Here is a 16,634-nt window from a genome sequence, read left to right as displayed (position 1 = left end):
AGTCTTAACCACTGAGATTTGGTACTGCCATTGGGCATTTCTATGTGAGGAGAGCATCCCTTAACCCATCTCCTATACCTATTTTTTACCTGAGAATTTTGGATTTTCAATCCCCCTCCACTTAAAGGCCTGTGTTAGGGGAAGTTGGACCAGTGGGATTACCCAATTTAAATCACAGTCTATAGTTGTTAGCACCCACTGGGAATGCGCTTTGTGAATTTTGAATTTTAACAAAAATTACCCTGTGGTGTTCCACCAAGGGGAATTTATTAAATTAATATTTTTAGTTAAATAGACTAAGGATCTATACAGTTTTGCCCACCCACCCACTGTAAAGGTAAAGGATTTAATGCAAGAAGGTTCCCCCACCTTTGGTTTCAATTGGCACAATTCTATTTCTATTAAAAGCCTCTGTTTAAAGTTCAGGAAAGCTAGCTGCATTTCCGGACCCTCTTGGAGGACAGGGCAGGGGTCTGGTCAGTCCACTCTCAATGATGGCCCCCAACTCTTCACCATAGGGCCCAGTCAGCTTTTTAGGGTTCCCCAGCAATAGGCAGCTCCACCCAGATGCAATTCCAATTTTCCTTTGGTGTTTACTTGTGGCAGTCAGATGGTAACTTCTAGCAGCTCTCTTCTTTCCTCATAGTGTATGCACTTTATATGCCAGTAATGACACCATTGAGATTTCAGTAATAGGCTATGCCCTGCAAGAATTCTCGCAACCAGGATTGGACAGTTACCCATCTCTCTACCCCTAATTCTAGCCTCTCTCTAAGGATTGGTTTAGGAGTCTGGAGCAGACATATGACAATTTCCATTTGTAACACCCTTACATAGAGTTTTGTGTCAAAAACGTTGTGATTTACTAGTAACTGCCATGATATATCCATCTATTCTGCTTCAGCTAATCATGGGGAATTTAATAGAACAATAGCGAGATCCACACCGTGTTGCATGGCTGTTTGACTTTTTTCCTTGTTTTTACAAAAGGTATAATAGTTAGGATTGTGTAATTTACTTCCTGCATTTCTAGTTTTGCCTCCACCAGCACGCCAATTCTCAAATTCAGTGCAGCCAGGAACACATTTTAGCTGATCATTACAATTCACTAAGTCGCAGGTGGATTATTTTAATCAAGAAAATCACCTGGAAAGATCTAAAAAAGGACACATAAGTGAAGGCAGCACAACATTTGGTTGCTGAGAAAAATGCCTAAATGATAATAGTCCTTTTAAATTAATATAAAATCTTCATGTTATGCAAATTGTATCTCTCTGACATCCAAGCCATTTGCCATTCTGGGCCAGCCTGTAGATTTTTTTTAATGTATTAGTCTCTTTATTGTTTGAAGTGTAGGCTGCAGATCGTAAATACCTTGGATGCACCGGCCAACATAGAGATCCCCCACTGCAGACATCTGGCATCCTATCCTCTTATCTGAAGGGGACCACTATAGAAGAAAGCTTCTATCTTCCTGTATTTTCTTCAGAGTCAGCCTTGATTTTAGCCCCTGTTTTCATGCCTCCCCCTTACATTGCGGATATGCACCGGGTAGGCCATTTGACCTGCACCAAACGGAGCTTTCAGAGACTCCCATTCTGGGGGAGGTTTGCTTATAACACCCTTAGCGGCCACACGTTATTGCAGTTGTAAACAGATAGGATGCAAGGCAGGCTTTCAGTGCGGGAGTCCTTTGTGACATTTGCCCCACAACAAACAAAGCGGTCTGCTTTGGGCCTACAGGAACCTTTTATGGAAACCAAAATATTTGCTGGTATTTTGCACGTAAAGCATAATAGACATTACTTTTTGTTAACACACACCATGGGCCGCATTACGAATATGGCGGTAGCCATGCCGGTAATTACCAGCATGGCTGCCATCTGAGTCGTTTTTTTCTGGCACCCGGCAATGGCAATGCCAGTAATTGTCAGTCCCCATTCGAGCCCGAAAAGGCTCAAATGGGAATGGGGAGCACGGTAGCGCCGGTACCTTTGATAACGGTGCCAGCGCTACAGTCAAGTTCTGCTCGCGGGTGCCGGAATGGCTGCCAGGACAGACCTGGCAGCTTAAATGGCACCCGCAAGTAAAACTCATAGTTTTCCGGTCCGGGAACTACGGTACTGGCAAGCTTACCCGTACTGCAGTTCTCAGACCGGCAAACTTGTAATGACCCCCCATGTCTTTTGGATGACATCTTTGTGTTAGCAGGGGTACATTTAGCTCATGTCTTGCACCAAACACCCATGCAAATTCCTTTTGGTGTCAGTGTTTGAAAAACCTGCTTTCCATATGAAGGGGGCCTTTGCATTTCTTCTGCCACAGTGTATTAAAATGCTGCTTTTCTTTTTGTAATGACAAGTAGGCCTTTCTCACATGGCACTTCCTTGTATTACTTGCAGAAACTCCACAGTCTGCCTTAATGGACCCATATTCATTGTGAAGGTTTTGTTATAAATGCTGGCAGGTTCAGTTCTGTTGGCTTTGGTCTTTGATTACATCCCACGCTGTAAACTCAGGTAATACTCTGGTGGTCCTGTCAAGTCATGTAGGTCTATCGTCTGCTCACTCTTCTCTAAGGTAGAAAAAAGGAAAATTTGGTTAGGAGGGTTAGCATTGACATGTATTCCAACATTGTCTAACTTACCCTTTTTTCCTTTTCAGCCTGGGAGTAGCCATGCTTTTGCTCAACCAGCTGCAAACGCTTGTGTACAGGCGCATTATAAATGCCATATCATATCACATTTTTCACCAGACACCACCTCCCAGCAGTGGTTTCATTTCTGTTTGTGGGCTTGCATACAGGAACAAAGTATCCTATTTGGGGAATTTACTGACCTTAAAAGATGAATTCACATGCATTTAGCTGGTTTTAGTCATTGCCATGCAAGCAGTGTTGGCACCTTGAATGAAATGAGTGCATTATCTCTGTACAACCCCAAATGAGAAAGGTGCACCCTCACAAAAGATTCTCTAACAGGGATTTGCAGTCAGATGCTATGGGTCTATGAATGGAGTGGCAGAGCATTTCCAGAGAATTGGTTCACACTAGTATGGCTGTGATGGGGTTTGTACTGCTGTGAGGAAGAATGCTTCAATGTGCAGAACAACGCACTTTACACAAACAAAACTTCTTGAATCTTCCATCTTTACATATTGAGAGTAATACATAAAACGATTTCCCTTTCTATTATGAAGCAAACACTTAGGATTTCCACAAACTCAATGGGGGTCATTACGACCCGGGCGCAAAGAGATACCGGGCACCAGTAAAGACACCTGTGCCGGTAATACCTTTGCGCCCTGTTCCAAGGTCCCTTTGCGGGTCCTTTCTTAATGCCTGGTTTTAGCATGCGTTAAGGACGGGACCCGCAAAGGGATACCGGAGTCAATAACGGTAGCGCAATTTACGGTACCGTTATTGCCGCCTTCCCATTGAGCCCTATGGGGGCTCAAATGGGAATGGGGAATGGCATTTCAAATGGGGACTTACAGGTCCTGCAAGAGGCGGAATGGATCGGTAAGTCCCCATCCCACCACGTCGGTGGTGGTACCGGTATTGGTGCTAGTCATGGCGCTAATAGCGCCATCACTAGCACCAACCTCGGAATGAGGGCCAATGTGATTAAAAAAAATCATTTCTGTAATTCAAAGATGGTAACTTATTATGCTATTCGCCTGAAATAGTTAACATTGATCAGAAGCTTTGTGCTATTTGAAAAAGTCTTAAGTCAATCTTTCAGAATTCTACACCACTACCTCTGTCCACCGAGTCAAGGCCATGCGATTCCAATGAAAATGTACCTCTGAGTTGTCCTATTATGCATTGCACAATTAACTTTAGCAAGATGTAGAGCTTTCCTTCTATGATATTTCCACTGCAATTCTTTTCTTAAACGGCATCTTGCATTGTGCCTGTCAGTGGTAAGGACGGGTGACTCATACCCCAACCCCACTCTTTGTTGCACAAATTGTATCCACACGCCTTGCACCCACCCCGACCCACACCTCCAGTATCGTTCTCCGGAAAAGACTCACATGTGTATAGGTCCTCGATTAACACAGAATTCGAGTGATTTGTTTTATCTACATACTACAACTGGTTGCTACACATTATAATGGTGGCAATACGGTTATGTTTCCAAATTATTCTGGTACTGAAGACATTTCCAAATATAACAGTATGTGAAGCACTTGCTTCACAGATCTGTAGGCACCCAGCAAGCACGGGTTTGCATCTCTCCTCCACACTTTACTATTGCATTTGATAATATTAACAAATAAACGCAGTTCATTGAAGTAAAAGGCATCTGGCATGGACAAGGTTCAAGTGATATATAACGATGTGGTGTTATCATTAGTATCATACCTCGTGGCCTGCAAGAAAGTAAACATTGTTCTTATTGCATTTTCATCCTTACCTCACTTCTGGCCTGTGTCAGAGAAACCAGGCTTATGCATCAATTTTGGATGATGACAAACAGAGGCATCTTTATTCCTTGCCTTGCAAGCCAAGGAAAAAACTGCAACCCACATCTAACTGGAGTGACCATTCTAACATCACCTGACCTCTAAACACCTTACCTTTATAGGTCACAGGTCACATGATCGAATTAAAACCTATGGACACTTTGAGAGGATCTGTGTGAAATGACCGAATGCAAAAGTCCGAATACCAAAAGTCTGACTTTTTTTTTTTGTGCAAAAATATGTGTAGGGGAGACTCTTACCCCTATACATTTGTATTAACTTTACCCTCCTCCCCCCTCACATATATATCTGCGGAAAAATGGGGTCAGACTTTTGGGGGTCAGACTTTTTGCACTCAGTCATTTTGTGCTATTCCCTTTGAGAAGTTGCTACTAGGCCTTCCTGCATTCTCATCCCACCTCGTCCCAAAACAATGGACCCATTTGTTAACGTTCAGTCCCTTCACATTGTTTGTTTTCGGTTATGATGTCATATGATGATTTCTGATACGATGACATCTGACGAAAGGCATTGAACCCGAAACCCATATGAAAGCCTCTGGTCGTTCCTGAACAGTCTCCTTGCTTGTGCTAGTCCGTTCCAGTTCATTCCACTAAGAAGGTGCTTTTGCCTGGGCACGCTAGGCCCCCTGCTCAACACTTTTTACTACAATCCACAGAGCGCATGCTCACATGAGTTCAGTGCAAATGAAGCATGACAAAGCCAAATCGGGTTGGCGGTGCATATAATGTCTGCTACTAGAAATATGTGACGTAATTGGGTATGTCATTCTTTATGCATCATATGTAATGTCTCTTGATCTTTTTTCATCTATTTTATTATTTACTCATTTGCTGTAATTCTCTTCATTACCTCTAATAAAAGGGTAGCATCACTACTTCTCTATAACCTTTTTGTACTTCAGTTGTGACGTCACAATGCCTGCTGCTTGAGCCAGCAGGAAGCAGAATTCCAGCTGCCGCTGCTGCGACACACATTTAAAGACCAATGCTCTGCAGATGCATTCTTGTAGAATAGCTTTCTGTGATACTTTACAGCCATTAGCCGATGGGAACATTTTATAGTGGTATGTTTACTTTTTGCACTGCTGGAGTTTCAAACGTGAGTGCAGGAATCTGCATGTTGTTACTTATTTTAAAACACAAAATGAAACCGTTTTTAGATGCATTTGATTAAACTGCTTAAGCTGTTTTTCTGAAATACATTTGAAGCTGCATATTAGCTGTTTAGTTTTTAATCAAAAAAGATTCAACAATAATGATATGTACCTGCAAATGGAAGATCCCTCGGATTACTTTAAGCAAGAGGAGAGGTTTTAAAGGGGATGATAATGCCTGCCTGTCCGTGTATTATAAGGAATAAAATACCCCCTACCGTATGTGAAAAGGATATCGAAAGTCGGCTTGTTTTTCCGTGACCTTCTGCCGCGCTCCTTTATTTGGTCATGGAACTCCTCAGTGACTTGCAATATTCTTACAACGCGCAGTAGGGGATACATTAACAAATATAAAATGCCACACTTTGAAATAATGTATCATGCCCGGTTCCTTAATCGTCCAAGCGCTGCAATAAAAGCTCTTGTATTTGCCTATTGTATTCCACTAAAATGTATAAATGATGGAAGGAGGAAGGGTTGATCCCGCCGGTGTAACGTCCTTTCATCGCTAGGTCTTTTTACGCATGCATTTAAAACGTGTAAGAAATTACGAAAAAGGTTAACGACATTTTCTGGGGTGGGCAAGGGCAGATAAGGGGTTGGGGGGTTGGCAATAGCTAAAAATATATGTTGGCGGCAGGGTTTTTGAGGGGACCATCCCAAAAACAAAAACAAAATTCGATGCCCTTTTTTGTTATTTTGTACACGTATAAAAGGCAATCGTAAAAATGCCTCACAATGAAATGACACAGGGCCCATTCCGCCAGGCGGGGTTTAAACTTGCAAAGTGTATGCTGACCCAGTGTTTGAGGCGAGAACGTAACTCCCTGAGCTATCTATCCCTTATCTACGATAGGCTTGCACATCATGCCACACTTAACATATGCCTTCTAGATGTTTTAGTTTGTAACTTTATTTTTACTCTGTTGGTTGATGAATTCACTGGACATTCTAGCTTATGAAGCAATTCACCACGAATACTCAGGTAATTACTTACGCATGCTAGTAATCAGTTTCTGAAGGCCCTAGCAGTACTTTGAGGTGCAGTAAATAACTAGCTAAATGCTAGGCAAGGTTACTGGCTATCAGACCAAATAATTTTACGTAACTATCCAATTGTTCTTAAAAGATGTTCAAGGATCTGCAAATGTAGGCAAACTCCCTTTGAACTAACACACCATATTAATACCATATTGTCAAACAGAAGTGTTCTATTACTAATACATTTGAAACACCTCCCATCAGGACTATTTACAAGATCTGCTAGTAGATTGGTCTATTTAAGCCAACAACCTACGCATGCCAGGCCACCACCCAGTGGCCATCTCGGGAAGGTCACCTGTAGTTCACAGCCACTGAGCAATGCACTATGGGTATGCATATTTAAAGAAAAGTATGCTTATTTGTTGCAGACAATTATTTTTCTTCTAGGACCAATCTATTTCATGCAATGCTTTACCAACCCACCTCAGACAGCTATCAAGCATTCAGACTGTGTATAGGCGCTTTATAAATAAACATCACCATACCATACCATACCATACCATCTCTGTTAATACCATGACCAATAATTAACCTGAGGCATGTTACCGGCAGTATAGAAATAGGTGGCAGAATAGGATCTATGTCATCACTTTGGGAAATTAGTCATTTGTTCAGTGTGACTATAACCACACAGTCGGTATCCTGTTGTTCCACTATGAGCAGGCACGAGAAGCAGAAGAAGGATTAGTCTAAATATGACTCTACAATTACATGGTTCTAACTTGCTTCTATTGTCCTAATAATCAGCGGTGTTCCTTAGTTACAAAGGAAAGCCATTACACATTTTAATTGCGCATCTACCCCTCCCATTGTGCACTGGCAGCCAATGAAGGTTTTAATTGGAGGGGAGTAAACATTTTCCCATAAATATGCAGGGGAGACCGGGCTCAGAGAGGTTGGATGCTCTTCTTTTTTTAATAATGGGTTGAAATCGTGCCTTTTTCCAGCATATTGTGAGTGAACACGTGGATAAAGCCACCCAATTTAAGTTTAAGCTCAGTTTTGTAAGGTAACACATGAAAAGCACCACTAGATTCCAAGTCCCCAGCAGGGCACAGGAGCATTTTTCAACACATTTGAATACATCCTTATTTGTCCGTATTTTGCCACTATGGAAAACATTTTCATAATGACTTCCCATATATGTCCATGCTGGCTGCACTAATATATGTCAGGATTCCTACATACAAGCATACTCATGGTGGCTTTGTCCTTTAATGGTAGTAATGATCATTACAAAAGAAACTTGTCAATGCTTTCTCTGGAACTACATTGCATGAGTAAGAACTTACTCCTATTGGCTTTGCCCTGAATGTCAGTAAAAATGCCCTGCCACATTAAGAAAAAAATGTCCTTGCTGGTTGCACAAATATACTTACCCATGTAAGAACACTCATATTGGCTTTGCTCGTAATTGCACATAATGCTATCTTTAAAAAAGCCATACCAGAGTCCTTGCTCACTGTACAAATGCCCCACCCCCATGTAGGAACACACATCATGTTGGCTTTGCACTTAACACCAGTAAAAAATGCCATGCCACCGTAAGAGAAGATTTCTTTGCTGGCTGTACAAATATCTCCTTCCCCATTTAACAACACCCAACATGTTGGCTTGATCCTTATCACTGGTAATAAATGACACACCACTGTAAGGGAGCACCATGCCATTAATAGTATTTATAGTGCTGCAACCCCCAGAACTGCAGGGTTTGTTTTTAGATGGTGGGGGTTAATCCAGGTCTCTACTCCCAAAGGTCACAGTGTAATACCTGGCATAAGGATCTCCAGATTCGGTACGTTTTTACACAGTCATTGAGTATTATTTGTATAATTATGCTCAGTGACACCCTGTGAGCGAATGAGCTAGCCCAAATGAGAAATATGTGTGCTCTTCTACAACGAGGGTAGTGCAGGGCTTTGGGACATGGCAATAGTTTTCTCTAATTACTCAAAAAACACAGAGAACACAGGAGTGTTTTTTGATTTTATGGACATTTTATGAAATTAATTGATTTTGTTTGGTCTCTTTTCAGCAGTTTTGGGTGAGGAAGGCATGAATACAAAAGGTTGTCGGACTGTTGGGAACACACAGGAATGTAACTTTAAAAAGTGCATCAGATTTAAATAAATGCACAGAAAAATCAATGTATAGTGTTATAGCAAACACAGATTTACCAAATGGATTACATTGTTTGGAGCATTAGTGTTCAAAATGAGTGCAACAATGTAGATAATCACTTATCTTTCTGTGGAACTGAGAAGTACACCCTGTCTCGGGGTATGGTTTTTGCAAGACCTTACTAGGGCCTCATTATGAGTTGGATGGTATTCTGGCAGTAAATTTGCCGGAATACCGTTTTACTGAATACCGTTACCGCCACTTGGTCCGGCTGAGCTACTGCTATATTACAAGGGGCGGTATTGGTATAAAACCCCTTATATGAGTCCATAGAACTATGGTACTTTTTTGGTGGAATTACTGCAGTGGAATAACTGCTGAGGTAATTCTACCTATTTTGCCAATTCTTTGGTGGTGAGTTGGAGGATTCACCTCCAGGATCATATTGGAGGTAAATCCTACACTCCAGGGCCATACTCGTAGAATGGCAGAGCGAGAATATTGGCAGTAATTCCGTTACCACCAATTTTTTGCCCACTCCGCCATACTTGTAATGAGGCATAGCAACTAATTAATTGTTAGCAATTCAGAACTTGACAGTAATAAAGATGGAATAGACTATATAGGGTGATGTTTCAAAATCCATTTTTGAGTTGTCTCCTTTTGAAAAATTATGTAGGATTGCCTGCATTATGGCATTTGTACATTTGCGAGATTACACACTTAGGGCCTCATTACGGCTCAGGCGGTAAGGGTTTTACGGCGGCGTAAACAGCGCCGACCCTTACCGCCTGAGTACGAGGTCCCTTAGCGCCATGGCGGACTTAACACCTGCTTTTAGCATGTGTTAAAATCCATGGCGCTAAGGGACCATGGAGTTAATTACGCCACCGTAATTTACGGTGGCGTAATTAACGCCTTCCCCACTCCCATTATGCCCTATAGGGCAAAATGGGAATGGGGAAGGGAAAATGGGAAAATGGGGATTTACCGCCCCGCCAAGGTTGGAATGGGGCGGTAAGTCCGCCTACCACCATGGCGTAAACATAGTTTACGCCATGGTGGTAAAGTCACGGCCCAGGCGGTAACTTACCGCCTGGGTCGTAATGAGGCCCTTAGTGTAAATGAAATACATTTCACATACCATGAAGGCCCCAGTGATGGGCTGACTGATTGTTTTGGAGAAATACTCCGAATCGTATTTGTTTTGCTTGTATCAGACTGTCTACAATTAGGAAGACCCTTTGTGGCGGGAACAGGGCTTGGAGTCCGATAGCTTCATGGCACCCACATCTGTTGGTTTTCTTGTCGATTTTAATTTATAAAAACCCATAAGAACATCCTAATTCAGATGTTGAATTCCCAGAATGATACATTTTGTATCGCTTTGATTAAAAAATCGTTCAACAATTATTTTTTCATGTTCAAATAGAAACATACTTTTGAACCAATGTATTTGGTTTTGCTGACCTTCATGGTACTTCACATATTTCTCCTATTTTCTGTCAATACAGTTGCCTAATAAAAGATTTTGAGAAGCGCCCGGCGGTATGTGACCTTTTAAAGCACACTTTCATCAAGCAGATTGAAGGCAAAGACAAGGCTTTACAGAAACAACTGATGGAATTCATTGACGTCCAACAGCAAATGGGAATTTCAGAAAAGAAAAGGTATGCTGTTATTATATTTACTATTGAAAGACCCCATTCCTATTCGGGACTCTGTAGGTCGTATGGGTCAGCAATGTTTGTGACATTAGCCACTCCTTTAGGGCCATTGACTTCAATAGAGTGCCCACTGCCCACCATTCAATGTCTATACTTATGACTCAAAATTATTTTAAAATTAGAAGGGCAGTTTTGCTATAAGCGTGTATTTGCAGCATTTACAGACTTGGCGGAAGAGGTGTGAAGAGTGGATTTTCTACTATCGGTATGGGAACTCTAGCAGGTGGAAGTTGTTTTAAATTAATAAAAAAGAAGATTGAGGAAACCTAATCTTATTTGAAATGTTGATGGATACCTACAAGGATAGGTTGCGCATATACACTTACCCATTTAAGAACACTCACATTGGCTTTGCTCGTAATTGCTCGTAATGCTATCTTTAAAAAAGCCATACCACAGTCCTTGCTCACTGTACAAATGCCCCACCCCAATGTAGCAACACACATCATATTGGCTTTGCACTTAATAACAGTAAAACATGCCATTCCATCGTAAGAAAAGATTTCTTTGCTGGCTGCACAAATACCTCCTCCCCCATTTAACAACACCCAACATGGATCATTACCACTAGTAATAAATGACACACCACTGTAAGGAAGCACCATGCCGTTAAAAGTATTAATAGTGCTGCAACCTCAGGATGCACTAACATTGCCAAATACACAGAAGGAGGAGTACTTATCCTGGTATAATCACCCCACACGAGGTCTACAGTGCTATTTTTACATAGGTCCTCATTACAACCCCGGCGCTAAACCATGGCGCTATTAGCACCATGGTTGGTGCCGGTGTTGTAACAATTCCGCCATGGTGGAATGGGGAAATACCACCCCATTCCAAGGTTGGCGGGGCGGTATTTCCCCATTTCACCATGGCCCTTCCCCATTCCCATAGGGCTCAATGGGACTGGGGAAGGCGCTAAGTACGGTACCGCAATTGCGGTACCGTAATTAGCACCGAGGTCCCTTTGCGGCACCCTATTTTAACGGCTGGTAAAACCAGCCATTAAGGTCGGGTCCCGTAAAGGGACCCCGTAATCAGGTGTTAAGGGTTTAACGGCGCCGACACCTTTTACAGCACCGTTAAACCCTTAACGCCAGGGTCGTAATGACCCCCATAGTGGGGAGAACAATATAGGTTTTGGAGTTATGGTGACCAGCATAATCGTCTTCCCTGTATTTAGATAGGTAAATATGCTTGCCCAAACTCGTTTTTATGAATCTCTGAAAATGTCAGCAAGTTTGGCAGAACCTGAACACAGTAAAAATTCAGTTGATTTTGGATTCAGATGAGTAATACAGCCCAGACTTACTAGCAACCAAGATGACAATAAAAAGCCAATATGTTTTGCCCAGTATAATTTTCGATTCCCAAAGACCACCGTGTTAAAACTGGACATGGCTTACATTTATATACCACCAGGTTCTGGCAGCACATGTTATAGGCAGACCCTGGCTGCTTCAACATTAGGTTCCATAAGTCTGTTGGCAGGTGTCAGTAGACAGGCTCAGTAGAGTTACATGTTTGCACTACCATTTCGAGCATAGAGCATCATGAAAGTGGGATCTGATTAGCAGACCTCAATTTCAGTGTCAGATTTACCATCCTAATGTTATATTGAAAATCATGCTCAAGCTATTCAGATGGCTTTCTGTCACAGACACATTTCTGCACAGTGAACCCTAAAGAGGGTGAAAATGCAGCAATTTGTGATACATGTTTTTTTTTATTTGTAAGTTGTTTTAATCAAGTAAACTTGATTTTTCAACAAATACAGTTACACAAAGTTTAAAATTCTTTTCATCATCTGTAACATTTATAAGTTATACAATTGTGAAAAAGAAAAGATCATTAATATGACATGCCTAAATACTTCAAGGAAGAAGAAAATGTACATGACAATTCTAAAAATAATAATAGCTCCAAATAACAAATCAAGATAAAAAACCAATGCTCCATTCATAGTCAAAATAGTGTAAAAACAATCACTTAATCACAATTTACTTTGGTTTGGTCTTTTGTCCATAAGTTTCAAGCTATACAGGAAGTTCAGAATAGCATATTTTACCAACTGCCTGTTAGAATAGAACAACAATTCCCATAGCGATCCTGTAATAAAGGTTTGAAATGTGTAATTCTTTGCATGAGTAATGGTGGGCAGTCTGTACAAAGATGTTTCAATGTCTCTACAGCAGATTTGCAATATCGACAAGGTAGTTCACTCACAGGTATTAACTTACATTTGTATAGAAGTTCATGGGTTGGCCAAATGTTCAGCCGATAGCGCAGGAAATCATCTCGCAATCGTGAACTAGGGAAAATCATCAGATAGTTTTCAGTTGTGCCATAGCGTTTCAGATTAAAGGGAGTATCGGTGAATGTTGCGATATCGTGTACATGCACTACGCGTTTGTATCCAGTCATACTCCCATAATAGTGTTTTGGCTTTATTTGGATTCTCTAATAATAATGATGTTGATATACCTCTTTCACTCATGATTTCCTGCGCTTTTGTTCTCCAGGTCAAAGGAAACACATCCATTGAAAATAAGAGATACTTCGCAATGATGTTTATTAAACCAGACTTGTCGACCGACATTACACATTTTCTATAGAGTGAGCAAATTTTTCATTTGCTAATGGCATATAGAGACCCAATCCATGTCTCACAATACATATAGGTTGAGACAGTGGCCGGTTCAAAACTCGTTTCCAATAGCAGCCCTCAATAACTGCCCAGTAATTATATGATTTTTTCAGAGAGGCCTCAGTACCATAGGTTATAACTGGGACAAACTTTTGTTTGTAGTAAGTTATTATTGCGATCAAGGAAAACTTGCAATACTTAATTTTGATTAGACGGGCTTGAGACACTGCTGTTAATACTTTTTGTTTAACACAATGATCATCAGCATTGGAATTCGGATTATGTGTGACAAAAGTGCCTATGTAGATATATGACGACACTGTATTTAAGGTTGCCTGTTGTAAAGGCCACAGATGGGCAGCACACCGCTCTTTCATTGTACCAAATTGAATTACCTTAGTTTTCATAGCACTTGGGAGCATTGGATGTCAGGCGAAATACCCACCTCATGGAGACGTTCAATCATCATCCCAAAGTTCAAGAAGGGCAATAGGGCTGACCCTTAAATGACGCTGATGCTAGTAAACCACCCTGTTTAGGCCATGTGTGGTCTCTATTGGTTGCGATACTAAGCCTTCATTATTTATCCTGATCTGTATAGAGGTGTTTGAGTGCAGTTGAATGATCCACTTCAGGATATACCAGGGACAGCCTTTGTCCATGAGTTTTTTTATATAATAACTCGCGGGGAACTGTCGAACGCCATACGAATATCAATGAAAGCCATATGTAGGGCTTGTTTTCGTTGACAAGCATGATGAATAATCGAATTTAAAGTGATAACATTTATTGCAGTACCTAGGCCAGGCAAAAATCCCGTTTTAAATGGATCACGCAGTTCACTCGAATCAAGCCATGAATTAAATTGTTTCAAAACAAGGCGAGCAAATATTTTGCCCGGAAAGTCAAGAAGGGCGATTGGGTGATAAGCTGCAGGGTCAGCCCTATTGCCCTTCTTGAACTTTGGGATGATGATTGAACGTCTCCATGAGGTGGGTATTTCGCCGGATGGTCTACACAATGACATGTTAAAAGAGCATCCCCATGAATGAACGTCCATTCATGGGGATGCTCTTTTAACATGTCATTGTGTAGACCATCCGGACCATTCGCTCTTGATCGACTTAGATTTTTGCAGTCTAGTATATCTGCGTGTTCCAACCGAAAAGACATGAGTTGATACTAAGTTCAGATGAAAATCCGGAAATGGAGAGCGATAAAGATCTTTAAAATACTCACACCATTTATCATTTGGGACAGCAGAAGTGAGTACATCATTCTGAGATCTTAGAGTGGCTACATTTAGACAATTCCAGATGCCACTAGTTGATTTTGTGATTATCTGCCTCAACATTTCCTCACCATCTTTCTGATATTGGAGGTACCTTTGACTTTTCAGCCAGTGTCTATAAGTGGCTTTCAAGTTGCTTTTTAACCCTGGTCTATTAAGTGCTGGTTCTTGTCTTAGATTGTGTAAAGCCTGTCTGAGCTTTGCTTTTTTGTGTTGGAGTTCGGGGTCATAAATGTACTGGTGCTTATGTCTGGGACTAGAATCAGGCATTTGTATTTGCTTGAAAATTTGCATCATGTTGACATAGCACTTGGGAGCATTGGATGTCAAGGAGCTGAAAGAGTCAATCAGAATATGTTTATAGGGATCTAATTTCTTTGGATTCCATCGTAAGCGGATATCGCTATTATTCACTTGGAAAGAATGTAAATGAGTGTTTTTACTCAAAACCTGTTGTTCAGAAGGGAATTCAAAGTGCATAATAAGTTTATTGTGGTCGCTCATGGATGAGGGTGTTACAGTCATGGTCTGCACCTGAGATAAACATTTCTTGCTTATATAGATATAATCTATGATGGCCTGGCGCGTACCACATGACCAGGTTGAATGGGCAGGCACGTCACAAGACACAGTATCATTCACCATGACGATTCACCCTTTCTCGCATAATTTTGCACCACAATCGTTCATCAGGCGTGTGTTTATCATTATCATCTGGTAAAATATGCAAGTTTAAATCACCAAGAATGATGGAACACATTATGCTAGGATCTGAAGTTATGTTATCTAGATTGCATAATAGATACATAAAAAACATTTAATCTGATAGGTTCTGTTTGCTCCAGTATATGTTAATGATAGTTAGGCTCGCGCTACCACAAGTTAGTTTCACTGCTTGTAAATAGGGGGACGGGGATGGATATTTCACAGCACTGAAACCGCTATCATGTTTGACCGCTAGAAGAAGTCCGCCTGAAGGACGCCCTATCGATTTTTTAACAGCAAAAGATGACATAATTGTGTGCGAGGCCCAAATTGGGGTGACCGTGAGCCACGTCTCCTGTAATGCAACAATATCAAATCGACCCAAATCACTCGAGGCTGAGTTTATAAAGGGAGTGTAGCCCCTAGTGTTCCAGCAGAGAAGGGTAAGTGTATCTTTTCTAAACTCTTGTTATGAGTTAGCCCCATACTACTGCATTCCTGAAGTTATGGATGTTTTTCGAGCGATTGTTATTTTAGATGAATCATTTTGTTGTGAATGATATATCATTATTTGTGCTTTATTGGCTTTATGATTACTCGGATTAATGTCTTGAGACAGAACAAAACCCAAGTCAAACAGAGACATTCTTGCTTGCCAAAGTAGATTGAACATTAGACCTGAAGGTACATATATTTTAATTTCTGATAAGTCATTTTGATTTACAAATTCCACCAGCTCAATATCGGTGGTAGTTAACTCTTTTAAAAAGGAACGTCAGTAAAGATGTTTAATATACTTGTTCTATTAAGAACGTATGTTGGAAATGGTGAGGCGCGACACTTTAGGTTAAGGGAGTAAAATGACAATTTACTATCAGCACGTAAATTCTGAGGGTTCGCAGCTAGTTTGCGTGTATGTGTCTCACAGGTCATTTGTATATTCTGTCTATGACTCTGCTGCTCGTTTGTCATGTTGAGACCTTGTGACAGCATACTCGGCTCAGGGAGCGTGGATGTTATTGCCGTATTACAATCCCGGTTAATTGATTTAAATTCGAGCAGGTAGGAGTCAACAGAAGACTTTATGTATTCTCTTAATTCTTGTGCCGGGGTTGTAAATTGGGAGACAGGCTCCATGTGAATGTTATGATCAAGGACAGGGTTCAATACAGAACTCGTTTGAATCTGTAGCTGTTTTGAATGCCCAGCCTCGACAAATTTGTCATGATCTATGTTGTTGTCGATGGAAGTTTGGACATTTACAGGCAGCTTGATCTTTTCGACAACAGGTTTTTTCGGTCAAGTCCCTTGGGCACCCTGTGGTCACAGTCGTGGTCTGAATGGCCTCTGTTTGCGGTAAAGACACTAATTGTGATGTTGGAGGGGAATGCAGAGTATATGCAATGATGGAAGCTCTTATTTCATCTCGAAGCTGAGTAATAATTGTCTCAA

At 41.1% G+C, this 16,634-nt stretch overlaps 1 protein-coding gene across 6 annotated transcripts in view; it reads left to right on the top strand.

The window, feature by feature from the left end:
- MYO3A (myosin IIIA) overlaps window positions 1–16,634 on the top strand; it is a 2,295,212-nt gene that overhangs the window by 504,552 nt on the left and 1,774,026 nt on the right. For all 6 annotated transcript variants that reach the window (XM_069648154.1, XM_069648153.1, XM_069648152.1 and 3 more), the window contains exon 10: window positions 10,327–10,482. In XM_069648154.1, coding sequence (XP_069504255.1) covers window positions 10,327–10,482 — 156 coding nt within the window. The remainder of the gene's footprint in view (window positions 1–10,326; window positions 10,483–16,634) is intronic.

Source organism: Ambystoma mexicanum, chromosome 2q, assembly GCF_040938575.1.
Source record: "Ambystoma mexicanum isolate Mex_15411 chromosome 2q, UKY_AmexF1_1, whole genome shotgun sequence".
Taxonomy (NCBI): Eukaryota; Metazoa; Chordata; class Amphibia; order Caudata; family Ambystomatidae; genus Ambystoma; species Ambystoma mexicanum.
The sequence above is the reverse complement of the archived record's forward strand: the minus strand, read 5'-3'. Positions and strand labels throughout refer to the sequence as shown.